Consider the following 16609-nt stretch of genomic DNA (forward strand, 5'->3'; position numbering starts at 1 on the left):
ACAGTAGCCTTGACAGGAAATTTTACATTTTTTTATTTTATGTTTGACAATTTTTTTAAATTTTAATTTTTTTATTTAAATTTTATTTTTTAAATTTTATTTCATGAACATGGGATTGTGAGTTCTGGACCTTTGAGCCCAGATCTCTAGAGACTCAGGTGGTCCCTCAACACCAGAGCAGTAATAGGAGTATGACTTCTGTCTGAGGAGATACGGACCCATGACAGAGACCTGGTGAGCATAGCGAGTGCGCTTTATATGATGCTCATGAAGCACAGACTGGGCACGGCCAGATGTGAGGACCTGGGCCTGAGCAAGAATGTTGCTCCACCCAGAGTCCCGCAGCAACTTACCAATCATCTGGTGCATTTTGCCTTCTATGTGTAGAGCGCCCATCATCAGGACCAGCTTAAATTCCCCCATTGTGTCAGGGAATGACCACTGCAGCTGCTTAGCGATGGCATACAGAGGCTGGTCACCACCAAGCACAGGAGTTTGACAAGGGTTGAGGGCCTCTGTGCCTTGCATTGTGAGATGCATTGCATGTTTCATCATAGAAGGTGTGGCTGCTTTGTCAGGGAACAGAGGTAGAACCCCTATCAATGCCTTAGGCTTCACAGAGTCATCACTCATGAGTCGGGAGTTGTAGCCTGACCAGGTGATGACTTCACCTTCTGGCAATGTGTCCTGTTTCAGCACTGTGGACACATGTGCCATCCAGGACTCATCCTTGAATTTGGCTCCATGTAGCAGATTATGAGATGGCCGACAATTGAGATCTGGAGTACATGGTACATGCAAATCATTGCTTGAGAATTCAGCTGGCTGAACCACTGTGTAGGATTCAGGAAGTTGTGGTACAGTAGTGTCTGTAGGATCCAGCTCGATAGAGGGTCGCTGTACTCCTTGGTTGTCCGAAGACAGGTGGTTTGTCACGCTGATTGCTGTCCCATGGAACTCATCATGGGAGAAGTTACCTTGGTTGCTGCTATCCAAGTTGTCTACATCAAAGGTCACGAAGACCCCACTACGGATGTTTGTGGGCAGCACAACTCCATCCTGGACAAACTGTTTGACGTGTGCTCGTGCCATGGATCGCCTGATCTCCAAGACACGACTGTAAGACACAGAAACCCCAAAGGCATTGGCATTATTGATCTCTTTCTTCCGCCAACCCTCACCATGCAGCTTGAGGCCCTGGTACAAAGGGAAAGGGGTCTCATGTTCTTTGTTGTGACGGATGTTGCTGGACTTTGTGGCATGATGTGAACCACTGCAGATATTATAAATAATCTGCTGGGCAATGGCGCTTGCAACCGTTCATCCTTTTCTTCTTGGCAGACACAGCAAAGCTCCCAGTTGATGGCATCCATCCTTGCCATCCACCACCAGTACAGCTAGGACTTCTATTCTCTATTCTTCTATTCTATTCTTCTATTCCCACAGCAGAACGACAGGCACCTGAAATAAAATTAAAAAAATAAAATTTAAATAAAAAAATTAAAATTTAAAAAAATTGTCAAACATAAAATATAAAAAAATGTAAAATTTCCTGTCAAGGCTACTGTCAAACAGACATCACATTTAGAATCAGTGAGGTCCAAAACCCTAGAAAAGTGCTTTTAATTGTAATTATGTGACTTTTGGTTGGCTAGTAACGGAAAAGTCAGTTTTTGAGTGGCGGCCATTTTGAAGTGTCAAATATGGCGCTCCCATTGAGAATTGGCTTTGGCTCCGGCAGATTTGAATTCAGCATGTCAAAAACTACAAGTGTGCCAAATGTCATGCTTGTAGACAAATCTGCACAATTTTTCCCCTAACAGACCAGACTATAAGTGTGCTGGCAATGTTTATAACTTGCGTGAAAGATTTGGCACGTGTTTGTTCGATACTGTTTTAAATGTATATACTATACTGTGTTTTCAGGTGGCTATAAAGTTTGCTTCTTGGCTTTGACTCAGTCATTCGGTCACTATTGTTCTGTTGCACAGAAGCTGGTAAGTTTCTACTTGGAATGATTATTGAAGAAAGGGGAAACAAAACTCGAATTTCAAAACTGGAAATGACTGTAGATCTGTTGTGATTGCAAATTCTTTTTTTATCCTTCACCTATGTATGAAAAATTCACTGTTAAGCAGAAAATTCAGCCTGTTATTTTTATGGTTGGACTTCCGTTTCCGGTCTTGCTGGCGAGGGTTCGTTTTTTCGCAGCTCCACACGCTCTCCATCGAAATCGAAGTAAAGTAATTGTTCCCATTTTGTATTTTCGTTAAAACTGTATTTATTTTATGGTGTATGTACGTATATTGTCCCGACAAAGATTTTCGGTGCAAATCTTTCATACCTGTATTGAAAATCGTGTTAATTCGTGTCGTCTTGAGGCCTTGTACAGTGTACACTGTACAACCTTGAGGCTTTGTTTTTCTCTCAGCGGTCTGTCGTTTGTGATCCAATAACTTTCGTTCTCTGTTTTCCCAGTCTTTCCACCCCAAAGCCTACTTCCTTATGTAAATCTCAACTCAAAAAAAAAAAAAAAAAGACATTACCTTCTCTGTGCTCATTCGTTTATTCATTCTTATTCGTTCGTTCGTTCTTCGACCACGTGTTTCTCCCCCATTTCCCCAGATAGATTGTCAAATTTCAACTCGTTATTTTATCGTCCATGCGATATTGTTTGATTATAGTTAGTTTTGGTTTGAATTTCCTGTAACTCGTAATTAATTAATCGTGTTCTGCTCCTCGTGTGTGGCCTTGTAGTTGTACCCCCGTCGGTGTTTTGTTAACTTAAGCGTGTTTTGCTTGGCTCTTGGTTTTTTCCCTTCTACCCCGAACATAATACTCTGTCTAACGTTCTAAATCCCCACCCCCCCCCCCCAAAAACAAAAAAAACAAAAACATTTATTTTATTTTCTCCACGTCTACTGTTGTCTCATCCTGTATTTTCTGTCCAGGTGTGCTGTTCGCCCCGCCCCCATTATCTCCTTGCCATCCACCGTTTGCCCTGTTCACGTGACTCGTGGTGGTCCCTCTCGGCGCTCCCCCCGTTGGTATTTTTGTGCATATAAGATTGTTCACAGTTCTGTTTAAATATTATTTAAATATGTTTAACCTTTCCCCTTCTGTGTTTTATTCAGTGGTATATTACAACACGCTGTTTTTCTTCCTATTTAAAAGGCTTTTCTCAATTTCCTCTCCAACTCATTCCACTTCAAAAAAAAGAAATTCAATATCTTATACGTCTCCCTCACTACATGGTCTAAATTCACATTCATTCCATCCCTCCTCCATCGTTCTGAATCGGATTGCTAACTTGAAAATCACAACAAACCCAATTTGTTATCAATGTTCGTCTTTCATTAATCATCCACTTTCTAAACTCCCCTCTTGCCCCTCCCATCCAAATCCCCCCCCTTGCACCTACACTCCTAAACTACCCCCTTGCCCCTCCACTCATAAACTCCCCCCTTGCCCCTCCACTCCTGAACTCCCCCCTTGCCCTTCCCCTCCTAAACTCCCCCTTTGCCCCTCCCCTCCTAATCTCCCCCCTTGCCCCTCCACTCCTGATCTCCCCCCTTGCCCTTCCCCTCCTAAACTCCCCCCTTGCCCCTCCCCTCCAAATCCCCCCCCCTTGCCCCTACACTCCTAAACTCCCCCCTTGCCCCTCCACTTCTAAACTTCCCCCTTGCCCCTTCCCTCCAAAACTCCCCCCTTGCCCCTCCCCTCCTAAACTCCCCCCTCACTCCTCCCCTTCAAAACTCCCCCCCAATCCCTCCCATTCAATTCTCCCCCCATACCATTCCTCTCCAATTCTCCCTCCTCCCCCCTACTCCTCCAAGCTGCCTCCTCCCCACTTCGTCTCCCTTCTATCTCATACCTCCACCCCCCCAAACCTTCTACTTTCCTCTGCCCCCCCCTCAAACAACCCCTCACTGTGCCTCATCCCTTCACCATCAAACCTTTCATCCTCCTCATCCTTCCCTTTCTTGGAACTCTTCTGCAACATCTGACACACTATCAACTGCTCTCCCTACCTCCCCCTCTCATCCTTCATCTTACCCTACTCCTCCCCTCCCCTGTCCTATACCCGATGCTCCCCCTCTCTCTTCATTAACGGTATGGACCTCAAACATCCGGGGCCTTCGCTCAAACCTGACTGATCTCTCCATACAGGTTGCTTCTGACAATCCAGACTTGATCTGCTTAACAGAGACTTTCCTCCTTCAAGATGTCTCTGATTCCTTAATATCTCTTCCTGGTTACTCCCTCCTCCGGTATGATAGACCTGAGCCTCGGCCTGGTGGTGGGGTGGCTATCTTTGTCAAAAACTCTCTTCCTCACTCTCCTTGCACTGCCCTCTTTCCTCCTCACCCGCAGGAGTACCTCTGGTTACGGCTTCCTTTCCGCTCCCACCTTTTGTTCATATGTGTTCTGTACCGTCCCCCAAACAGTGATGACTCCATCTACATTTCACTGTCTGACAACATGGACCAACTTCTATCCACTCATCCCAAATCTCTCTTCCTCATATGTGGTGACTTCAACTGTCATCATGCCACCTGGTTGGGTGTGGGTTCCTCTCTCACCAGTCATGGCACCTCAGCAAAGGACTTCTGTGACTCACTGGGATTGACACAATCTGTCAATTTCCCGACCCGGATCTCAGCCAATGGAGTATCTTCTCTTCTAGACTTGGTTATGACAAACTTCCCTGCTAATGTCTGCTGCTCTTCTTCTGCTCCAATCGGTTCTTCTGATCATGTGCTTGTCAAAGTGGACATCTCTCTGGCCATTCTCAGAGAGCGTCCTCAGCGTCGCGAGTCTGGCATTTCACTCAGGCCGACTGGGACGGTCTTCAAGCAGCCATCAATCGTCTGGATTGGTCTCCCATCTCCACTGCCTCTGACATCAATTCTTCCTGGGAATTCTTCCAAAGCAAACTGATCTCTCTCATGCACAGATTTATCCCATCTCGCCTTCAATTGTCTTACCCTTCCTCCCGTCCATGGTACACTGAATCTTGTGGTGAGGCAGTTGCCCTGAAACAACTTGCCTTTGCCTCTTGGAAGGCTAATCCAACTGAAGGCAATCTCAGTTCCTTCCACCAAGCTCGGAACAAGTGTGTGTCTACCCTCAGGAGTGCCAGGAAGCACTATCTCTCCTCACTCAAGATTGAACTCTCAAACCTGTCTCCTTCCTCCAAATCCTGGTGGCGTCTGGTCAAATACGTTTCTGGTGTTTGTTCCCCCTCCATCCCCTCCCTTACCTCAAATGGCCACACAGTTGACATCGCACGTGACAAAGCCGAATGCCTCAACTCTGTGTTTGCCTCAAAATCCTTAGTCCCAAACCCATCTCTCTCTGTTCCCACCTTTCCCAGTCCAACCCAACTGCTCCTGGACTCTGTGTCCTTCTCTCCTGACAAGGTGGAGGAGTTTTTGTCAAACCTCTACTCTGATTCTGCAACTGGACCAGACGGCATCAGCCCACGGGTCCTAAAATCCTGCTCTGCCGCTCTATCTCACCCTCTCTCTGTTCTTTTCACCCTATCTTTTGCTCAAGGTCATCTGCCAGCATCCTGGAAATCAGCTAACATTACCGCTTTACACAAAAAAGGTGCAAAAACAGATCCTTGCAACTACAGACCAATCAGCCTGCTCCCAATTATCAGCAAAGTCATGGAATCCATCATTGCTTCGGATATGAAATCTTTCCTCTTCTCCAATGGCTTGATCTCGGATCATCAATTTGGTTTCAGACCAGGGCACTCTACTCTGGACATGCTGCTTCTGCTGTCTCAACAATGGATGGAGGTCCTCAATGCCAAACAGGAAATCAGAGCTGTCTCCCTTGACATATCACGGGCCTTTGATACGGTCTGGCACCCAGCTCTGCTCACCAAACTCTCCTCCTATGGTATCCATGGAAATCTCCATGCATGGCTTGCGGACTTCCTCTCTGGTCGTAGTCAACGTGTGGCCCTGAATGGATTTCTCTCATCTCCCCTTCCTGTTCAGGCTGGAGTTCCCCAAGGAAGTGTGCTGGGCCCTGTGCTTTTTCTGGTCTTTATCAATGATCTCTCCGACTCTCTGGAAAATCCTCTCTATGTCTTTGCTGATGACTCCACTCTCTGCCGCTCCATTCCTCTTCCCTCAGATCGGCAGTCTGCAGCCTCCTCACTCTGAAGACCTGGACAAAATCACAGACTGGTCAAACAAGTGGAACATGTCTTTCAATCCTGACAAATCTCACTCTCTTACTATGTCTCTCCGAAAAGATCGACTGGACAACCCTCCCATCTACTTTCTCAACAATCCTCTCCAAGAAGTTCTGTCGCTCAAGCTTTTGGGTCTCACTATCTGCCATGATCTTTCTTGGGAAAACCACATTTCCAAGCTGGCCTCCAAAGCCAGTCGCCGACTGGGCATCCTCCGTTGTGCGAAGTCCTTCCTCGGCACACCTGAGCTCCTCACCACATACAAGGCTTTCATCCGCAGCTCAATGGAATACTGTTCTCCCCTATGGGCTGGTGCTCCTGCCTCACACCTGGCTCGGCTTCACGCTGTTGAATCCAAAGCTTTCAAAATCATTGGAATCTCCCGCGATGAAGCTATCTCTGAGGGCCTTTCACTCACTCACCGCAGGCAGGTAGGTGGTCTTTCTGTCTTCTACCGACTCCTCTCCGGCCTTGCTCCCCCAGCTCTCTCTGTGCTCTGTCCCCCAAATATTACTACAGGTCGCACAAGATCTGCCAGCAACCCTCTGATGGTTAAACTGCCGAAATCCCGGCTCTCTGCTCACCTTCACTCTTTCATTCCTCTTTTCTCCCGCCTGTGGAACAAACTCCCACACTCCCTTCAATCCCTCTCCTCCCTCCAGGTCTTTAAAACAGCTGTTCACCACCATCTCTTATCTTCCCCCATCCATAACCTTCATCTTTTCTACCCCCACTAATTCACCCCAGATCCACCTTGTTTGAAATTCCAACTTCTTTCCTGGAAATCCTGGCAGTGTCCATATGTTTATACCTCTCCCACCCCCCCCCCCCCCTTCACATGCCTCCCCCCAAAGCCCTCTCCCTCCCACAGATCTCTCGATGTCTCCATGTCTCTCGGTCCCTGCTCTCAAATGTTGTGTTTGTGTCCTTCCCCCTCTCTCCCCATCTTGTCTACTGCTCCCGATGTTATTTGTTTTATGTGTCTGTTTGTCTTTCTGTGTGATTAATGTTCGCTCTTTCACGAGCCTCGATCTTGTATACAAACAAACAAACAAACAAACAAACAAAAAAGAAAAAAAAGAAAAAAAAAGTTATTGGCACCCGTTGGACTTAGCCCGAAACGGAGGCTTAGGGATTGGGTCTTGTCCATCCGTCCGTCCGTCCACAACCATATCTCGGAGATGTATGGACCGATTTTGTTCATACTTTGCACAAAGACAAGGCATGACAGTATACATATGCACATCATATTGTTTCTCAATGTGATCAAAGATGGCCGACTGGCGGCCATTTTAGTTTTTAAAAAACCCCCGATGTTGAACACTTACCCAACCATTTATTGGGACATTTGTTTACTGATGTGGTTCAAACTTGGCATACGGATAATGAATGATGCCTTACATATGAACTTCATATTTTTTTCGCGATCAGATCCAATATGGCCGACTGGTGGCTGTTTTGTTGTTAAACGTGTCTCCAACAATTTCTCACACATGCATGGTCCGATTTTGTTCAAACTTGGCCCAAGCACAGTGCATGGTGACATGCACATGCACCTCACTTTATTTTGCAATCTGATCAAAGATGGCCGACTGGTAGACTGGTGGCCATTTTAGTTGTAAAAAAAAACAACAACAAAAAAAACATTGACCAGGTCCTCAACCATTTCTTGGACATGCATTTGCCGATCTTGTTCAAACTTTTTGCACAGACGATGAATGATGGGTTACAGAAGCACGTGTTTTTTTTTTTCGAGATCAGATCCAAGATGACCGACTAATAACCATTTTGTGACTTGAACACATCCCCAACCATGTCTCCGACATGCATTGACCGATTTTGGTCAAATTTGGCACAAAGGCAATACATGAGTATACATATGCATATCATATTGTTTCTTGATGCGATCAAAAATGGCCGACTGGCGGCCATTTTAGTTGTAAAAACCCAATGTTGAACATGTACTCAACCATTTCTCGGACATGTGTTTACTGATGTTGTTCAAACTCGGGACACTGATAAATGAATGATGCTTTACATATGCACGCCATTTTTTTTTCTTTCAAGATAACATCCAAGATGGCCGACTGGCGGCTATTTTGTTGTTGCACGTGTCCCCAACTATTTCTCACACATGCATGGTCCAATTTTGTTCAAACTTGGCACAAGCAGAATCATGATGGTATATACATGCACCTCACTTTATTTTGCAATCTGATCAAAGATGGCCGACGGGTAGACTGGCGGTCATTTTAGTTGTAAAAAAAAAAAAAGCCTGATATTGACGACGTCCCCAACCATTTCTTGGACATGCTGATCTTGTTCAAACTTGGCACACAGACGATGAATAATAACAACAACAACAACATGCATTTTAAGGCCATTTTCCCTGCAAGAGCGGGGGTTAGCCTTGCGGTCCCCATGACAATCTTCTCCATTTTGCCCTATTTTCTGCATCTCTCCTTGTTAACCCCCTTGCCCGCATTTCTTCTTCCACCATCTTTAGCCAAGTCTTTCTCGGTCTTCCCTGTCCTCTACTTCCTTCTACATTCATTTCCATCACTCTTCTCAACCAGTCACTTTCATCCTTCCTCAACACATGACCAAACCATCTCAACCTGTTCCTCTTCACAGCATCAATCACAGGCTCTATTCCCATCATCTTTCGCAATTCATCATTTGTCTTCCTCTCTCTCAACGATACTCCGCACATCCACCGAACCATTCGCATTGCCACCCTTTCCAGCCTTCGTTGCTGCTCTGCGTTCATTACCCATGTCTCACTCCCATAAGTCATAACACTTCTCACACATGCAGCATACACCTTTCCCTTCAGCTTCAATGACACTCCCCTCCTCATCAGCACGCCACCCAGTTCCCGAAACTTCTTCCATGCACATCTCACTCTTGCAACTGTTGCCAAGTCTGATCCACCTTCTCCATTCAGCATGTCTCAGAGGTAGCAAAATGTTTTCACACCTTCCAGCTTCACGCCGTCTCCAAGATCCAACTCAACATTTTCTCCACCTGCAGCTCCCTCTGTGCACACCTTACATTTGAATGTAGCTGCCACACTGGTTAATGACCCTCTCAGACCACTACATTTTTGATGAACCCGCTCAGCGCACATTGTACATTGAATGGAGTTCACTCCGACACCCTTCCTGCACACAGCACATGGCCACTTCCCAGTTCTTTCCACCTCACCACATGCTTTACCACTTGCCATCACCTTCGTCTTTCCTATATTCACCTTCAAACCTTTTGTCTCCATACATTCCTTCCACTTGTTCATCTTTTCCTTCAGTCCATCCATACTTTCCGCAATCAACACCAGATCATCTGCATACAACAACTCCCATGGTAAACCCTCCATTACGTTCTGAGCCAGCACCTCCATCACAGCTACAAATAGTAGTGGACTTAGTACCGACCCCTGATGCACTCCCACCTTCACCGCAAACTCACCACTGTTCCCGTCCTTCGTCCTTACAGCTGTGCGCGCTCTTTTGTACATTGCCATCACTACTCTGATCAACCATTCCTCGACTCCTAACTTCCTCAATGCCCATGTCAGTACTTCGTGTGGAACCCTATCGAATGCTTTCTCCAGATCAACAAACCCAAGAAACAACTTCTTCCTCTTCTCCATGTACTTCTCCTGCAACTGCCTCACAATAAAGAGCGCATCTGTCAATCCTCTTCCTGGCATAAATCCAAACTGCATTTCGTCGATCTTCACCTTCTTCCTTATCCTCCTCTCCAACAACTTTTCCAATACCTTCATTCCATGCTCCAATAACTTTATCGCTCGGTACGAGCCACACTCCAGAGGGTCACCTTTCCCCTTGTATAGAGGGACGAGGGTACTCAGTTCCCAATCCACTGGAATGCGGCCTTCTTTCACCACCAGATTGCAGATCTCTGTCATTCTCTTCACACCCCAACTTCCTGCTGCCTTCAACATATCTCCCACAACTCCCGTCGGCCCTCCCGCTTTTCTACTCTTCATTTCTTTTATCGCTTCCTCAACTTCCTTCTCTGTTACACAGACGATGAATGATAGGTTATATAAGCACGTCTTTTTTTTGTTGAAGATCGGATCCAAGATGGCTGACTGATGGCCATTTTGTTACTTAAACACTTCCCCAACCATGTCTCAGACATGCATAGACCGATTGTGTTCAAACTTGGCACAAAGACAATACATGAGAGTATACATATGCAGAAGACTTTGTTTTGTCTGACCGTACAACAAAATTACTAAAACCATGGGGGTTATGAAATTTTATGTCTTTTTCTTCTTCTTCTGTTCACTTTTTCTGTTCTTTTTTTTTTTTTCCTCTACAAGACTGTGGCTTAGGAATGAATAAGGTGAAGGAGGGCATTAACTTGCGGTTGGGTAATGGGGCAACTCTTGGACACATGAAGCAAGAGAATGCACAAACAGGAAAAGAAGAGAGAGAGGACGGAAGAAAACGGTGCAACCTGCATGTAAGAGTGTTTGTGTTCGGGAAAATTTAATTGGCGTCATAAAGTTTTTGGATTGGATGAGGGATGACATGAGATAGCAGTGCACTGTCTGTTTTTGTAGCCCTGAGTGCGATCGCACAGCCTCGAGATGGCAGTTCCACAAACCGGAACAAAAGACTTGAGGTGTACATTCGGCCTGGATTTTGGAAGCTTATCCAGGAATGGGTTACTGGAAGCATGGAGTTTTTTGGAGGGTCAGAGGACTGAGGGAGATAGAGGGAACGAAACCAGAAGAGATACCATAAAAATATAAACATCCACCGACAAGCCTGCAATGTGAGAGCAGCCGTTATAGTTCTTCAATCTCGTCGAAAGAAATCTCAATAATGTTTCGAGCTTTCAATTCCACAAAATCGAGGAGAAAACTGTGGGTGCCAGCCCCATTGGAGAGAACAATACTCTTTTGATCTATGGCAAAAGCTCAGTCGGCTCTTAGTATTTCTGATTTTTTTTTTTAAGGGAAGATTTGGATGACGGAGTATGCAGTCTGTGGCTGGCTTTGCTATATGGGTTTGCCCAGGAGTGGTCATGGCTGATGGTGAGGCAGAGTCAAAGCAGAGCAGGATGCCAGACTGTAAAAATGGCCAAGAAACGTCCAGAAAGATGTTGTAAATTTTGGAATACCAGATTTCTAGTTAAATTTTTTATTTATTCTTTATTGCCTTCTGCTCTTTCTTTAAACCTCATAAACATATTAATCGACTCGTATTGCAACACAACGACACTTTTTCACACGAGGTTGATGTGCGTTGTGTTGTAGTGATTAGTTTTGTTGTGCCGTGTAGGGTGTGAGTCTCCAAGCAGCGAGAGAGAGAGGCCAGCTTGTGGTGCTTGAAGGACTTGTGGAATCTTTACGGATTATGGTGGGGACGGATTCTCAACATGAGGCTTCTCCTTTGCATTTCCTTCGGTATGGGGTGTGGTGGAGTCATGTATTAACTTTTTCTTACTCATGTCACAAGGATAATCTGAGCAGTCAACGTGCTGATGCATAGCAGTGCAGTGTTGAGAAGTCATTTTTGAAGGTGTTGTAGCCATTATAATGGTTTGTGTATGTTTTGCACTCCTAGATACCAAAATTATGGTTATTATTGTACTTTTGGCCACTGTCAGATTCTCATGTAATGCCCAAATACCCAAATGTGGCCCAATTGTCAGTATATTGCCTTTTAACTGTCTGTCCCTCGACCTTTTGGGAGTACAAGAATAAGTGATTCTTATCCTTCGGGTGATGGGGCTAAAAACTATACATAACATGATATCTCAAAAAGCTATATCTACGGATTGGGTCGAAACTTGGTAGATCGGTTGGTTGTGTGACCAGGACAAATTGATTCAATTTTGGTGAAGATTCGGATCTGAATCCAGATCAGAGAAGTTTTTAAGTGGTTCTTCACCATTGAGTGATCGTGCTTATATATATATATATATTGTTGCGGTTTTGGAATAAAGGTTAATTCCCCCTCTTAGTTAGTTGCACCACAACATGAAGCCTCGCAATAGTTCAGTTATTTCTTAGTAAATGTAAGCGTAGTCCTTTCCTGTGTTTAGTTTTGCGTTGCGTAGGCCAGTGAGCTTAGGTGCTTTTGGTTTGGCGCTGAAATGCAACGTGGTAGGCCTTCAACAAGTCTGGCAAGGCCGAAGGGACGAGCTGCAGGGGGAGTGGCCGATAAGCAATGAGCTGCCAATCAGGGCTCGAGGGGAGTGGCTCACCACTGCGGAAGGAAGCGGGGCTTGGAACATTCGGGTAAGATCGGGGAGGTGCCATATAAGGTCCTGCCCCGAGCCCATTAAGCAGAACGCACGAGAGGAGAGAGCTGTGAGAGTTTTTGGGCGGCAGAACGGGTGAGATCAAGAACGAGAGACGAGGAGTAAAAGTCGCCCAGCCCTGAACAAGCCGAAGTGCTTGAATTGACTGTTGTAAGAGCCTCGTGGTACACGAACTTGCCCCGTGCCCTGTACCTTGCGCTCTGCCGCTGTATTAATCGCGCGCTCGAGAGGACGACCCGTGCCGGGCCACAGACGCGCGATCTCCTCCTGCCTGCATTTCTCCTACATACATGCCGTGACCGCCAGAGGGCTACAGACGAGTGAGCTGTCCGGGAGCGACCGGCAGCAAGGCGCGTTTGGCGCGCGAACCTGCTCTTCTTCCATTTCCCCCATGTGAGTGATTGGGCCCGTGTCTGGGAAATAAGTTAATCTGGTTAAGCTTCTGCTCTGTGTCCCCCTTTCCTTCATTCTGAATCATTGTACATTGTAAATAAATCGTGTTATTCCTTTGATTTGACCGTTCCTGTCCCTTCTATCCATTGACTTCGCATGGTACGAATAAAACCGCTCGAATCGGGTTCCAATAAAAGTAACAGCACGAGTCACGTGATACGCATACCGCTCGGGCGTACTCGATTAAGCGTGGCTTGTGCGAGGCTCGATCCCCGCTTTCGTGGCAGCGTGGGTTAAAGGTACGTGCGAATTTGTCCTGATACCCTTTTTCACGTTTGCCCGGAAGTGGCGATTCGGTCTCGTGGACCCGAAGACCCAGGGGGAAAAAAGGGGTTTAATCCCCCCTTTGTAACGGGAACGGGCTTCGGGAGATCTGCAACAATTTTGGTGTCAGGAGTGGGATTTGAACCCTGGAGAAAAAAAACAATTTTTGGACAAATTGGCCACAGCAAATTGGTGTTTGGGAGTGTGCGATAATTGGACTTAGAGTGCGCTTCACATGCTCAAAATTACGAGTGGACGAAATTTAGTATTAAAACCAAATTTGAATTCGTACCATGGCTGGCCAAGGCGGTCAAATGCCGGTGGGGGTAATGGAAGATGAAGTAGAAGAAGAATTAATGACCCAGGACCCACAGGAGGAGTTGGTAGACGAAGGGAAAATTGATGAGGGTGCGGTAGCTGGCCGCCAAGAAAATGGCGGCGCCTCGCATGTGGTGGCGGGAGCCGAGCCCGCGGTGCCAGTGGGTTTGGACCTGCAGTTACTCATAGCTCAATTCATGATATCCATGAAAATGGAGGGGGACAAATCAAGAAGGGAAATGAAGGACGAAATTCGGGGACTAAATAATAACATGAATAAAATGAATGGGAAAATGGACACCCAAGAGGATAAAATGAAAGAAATGAGGGGGACGAAGCAACGTGCAACATGGAGGGTTTGGAAAACAAAATTGACACCCAGAGAGACGAAGCAAGGTGTAACATGGAAAAATTGGAAAACAAAATAAAGGAATCCAGGTGTAATATGGAAAAAATGAGGGCAGCGGAAAAGACGGATATGAAAAAGGTGGGGGAGGACATCAGGCGCAGGTTGAGCGGGAAGGTCGTGGTGGTACGCGACGAGGTGACACGGTGTGAGGAACGCGTGGGGAGCGAGGTAGGGTGAAGCACAGCCAAGTTGACCGGGGCTATGGGGGTCGCGACGCGGGGTGTAGAGAAGCCGGTGATCGTCGCATTGGAAAAGAAAATTTCATGGGCGCCGGCGATCGTCGAAGAAAAAGAAATAATTGGGGCTGAAGAGAACGGAGAAACAGAAAATAAATCACGGGAGGTTATGGAGCATGAACAAAATCTGTATTTGCACCGTGATGCCGGGCTTGCTAACCCAATGGAAAGTTTGCAGGTTCTGGCGGAGAAGCAGGGCTCTGAGGTGAGAAATATTGGCGCGAATGTGCTTGGCGTGAACGGGTTTTCGGCGCGCTTGGGACAAAGGTGAGACCCGGGCGTTCGTGATGGGCCCATTGTGCGGTGTACGAGGGCGACTGGTACGATTTGCGAAAGACCCATTGTGCGGTATGAGAGGGCGTGCATGGAGCACGAGTGTGTTACGGAGTGTGTAACGGAAAAGTGTGTGCCGGAGTGTGCAGGAAAAGAGTGTGTTACAGGGTGTGTGCAGGAGTGCACACCCGAGTGTGTTACGGAATGTGTAATGGAAAAGTGCGCACCTGGGGGTGTGGAAAAAGAGTGTGCGAGGGCCGAGTGCGTAGAAGAAAAGTGTGTACTGAAGTGTGTGAAAGACGTGAGTGCGCCTAGGTGTGCAGGTATGAGTATGGAGTGCGAGGAAGAATGCACACCGGACTGTGTGCAGACAAAGAGTGTAACGGAGTGTATGGGAGGCGCGTGGGTGCCTGGGTGTGCGAGTGCGGAGTGGTGAGGATGCGGCTGAAGCATCGACACCGACCGGGGTAGCGTTTACCGGGACGGGTAGCAGACGTGAGCCCCCGGTGAGTTGTGTGCTGCAGGTACCGGAGGGAATCCGTGCCGCGTTAGTCTCACAAGGACCGGCGTGCACGATTCGTACTGGCCCCCGCACTGTATGGCTGGTGCCGTATATGGCGGCAAAGGCGATCGGCGAGGTTCAAGGGGAGGTAGGAGTTTTCGGAGCCGCGTACCCTAACGGGTGCGGTGCTCCGACCGTGGCCGGTTGGGTCATTGTGCGTGGGACCGCGAGGCCCCGCACAGGGATGGAGCCCTGCACCTCGGCCCATCCATACCTCCCCCCTTGGATCGTAAATGCCGGACGGACACCCCATACAGGCGAGCAACCACCCGCATGGATCGCTTGGCCCTTCGAGGCCGAGCTGTGACGACGTACTTCCACACGGAGAGGCTCGTAGTGTAGCGGACTGAGAGTAGTGTCCCCCACGTGGGGGAATGGTGGTGTCACCATTCCTCACACGACGGGGCCCATGAGCAATGAGCATTAGTTTAGGGGGATGGCAGTGATAGGCACATGGGGGTGCCAGCAATGGTTACCTCCATGGGGCACCGAAGCTAGCCGAGGGAGGGCTAGGATAATGTTAGGGATCCAGCAAGACAGTAGGGACAAGATTTAAATAGTGACACCTGTACTGTAGAGGGGACGTAGGTAGCTTAGATGGTTGATAATGAAACAGGGAGTGCATTTTGTAAAGGGACGACTGGGAAGCACGAGATTAGGGGAAACCAGTTAGGTAGATGATGCTGTGTGTGTGAGGAATTGTGTTGAGACAAGTGGAATTGTGTTTGAGGTGTGTGAGCACAAAAGGTGTGCCAGATATTTGGTGTGTGAAAGTAGTGGGGAGTGGAAATAATTGGTGTGCGAGATAATTGGTGTGGAATGAGTGGTGTGGAGTGCATGGTGCGAAGGATTGAATGGGGGTGAGAGTGGAACCCATTCGCGAAAGCCCAGGGGGGTAGTGTAAAGCCAGGTAGAGGGCGTAGGCAAAATTGTATGGATATTGACACCTGTGGTGCAGGTAGTAGCAAGTAGTGCTTTGTTGGGTGCATGAGACTGGAATGGCTGGGCGTGTGGCTTAATTGGTGCGTATGGTTATTGGGGCACTCCGCCACTGGTAGTTTGTCATTCAGGTGAGGCCGCAGGTAGGCTCTGGGAGCCGGTTGGTTATAGTGAAGTTTGTGAGTGGGGCCCGAGGATCCCAGGAGAGGACCCGGGTTGCCCGATGCCAAGGTGAGCACAGAGGGGGTAAGTGCCAGGGAGGGCCTTCCCCAGTTAGGTAGTCGCAGGAGCAGGTAAGCTCAGGTGGCGGCTTCAGTGGTGGGGGTGCGCAGGTAGTTGGACCTGCTGGTAGGGCCACACGACCCAGCCCCGAAATTGTACGAGGGCACAGCGAGAAAATTTGTGGGAGTGAGACCCAAATTCAGAGAGCACCACAGTGTGGGCAATGGGAATTCGGGTTCTTCGAACCACATAGTTTAAAGAGGCTGATTGGCAGGGTACGACCCCGGGTAGTTTAAATGAGTAAATGTCATTAGTGCAGTTAGGATGAGAAATCCCTTCGCACCATCCACAGCCAGTCACCAAGGAGGGCGGAGCTCCACACCGTAAGGCTCTGTAAACTGTTTCAGTAGTGAGAT

At 47.5% G+C, this 16609-nt stretch overlaps 1 protein-coding gene across 4 annotated transcripts in view; it reads left to right on the forward strand.

Annotated features, from left to right (window-relative positions):
- The window catches only part of ELP6 (elongator acetyltransferase complex subunit 6), a 63232-nt gene that overhangs the window by 15201 nt on the left and 31422 nt on the right, over positions 1-16609 (forward strand). For all 4 annotated transcript variants that reach the window (XM_068118918.2, XM_068118919.2, XM_068118920.2 and 1 more), the window contains exons 4-5: positions 1927-1997; positions 11533-11657. In XM_068118918.2, coding sequence (XP_067975019.1) covers positions 1927-1997; positions 11533-11657 — 196 coding nt within the window. The remainder of the gene's footprint in view (positions 1-1926; positions 1998-11532; positions 11658-16609) is intronic.

Source organism: Myxine glutinosa, chromosome 6, assembly GCF_964187855.1.
Source record: "Myxine glutinosa chromosome 6, kmMyxGlut1.1, whole genome shotgun sequence".
Classification (NCBI taxonomy): domain Eukaryota; kingdom Metazoa; phylum Chordata; class Myxini; order Myxiniformes; family Myxinidae; genus Myxine; species Myxine glutinosa.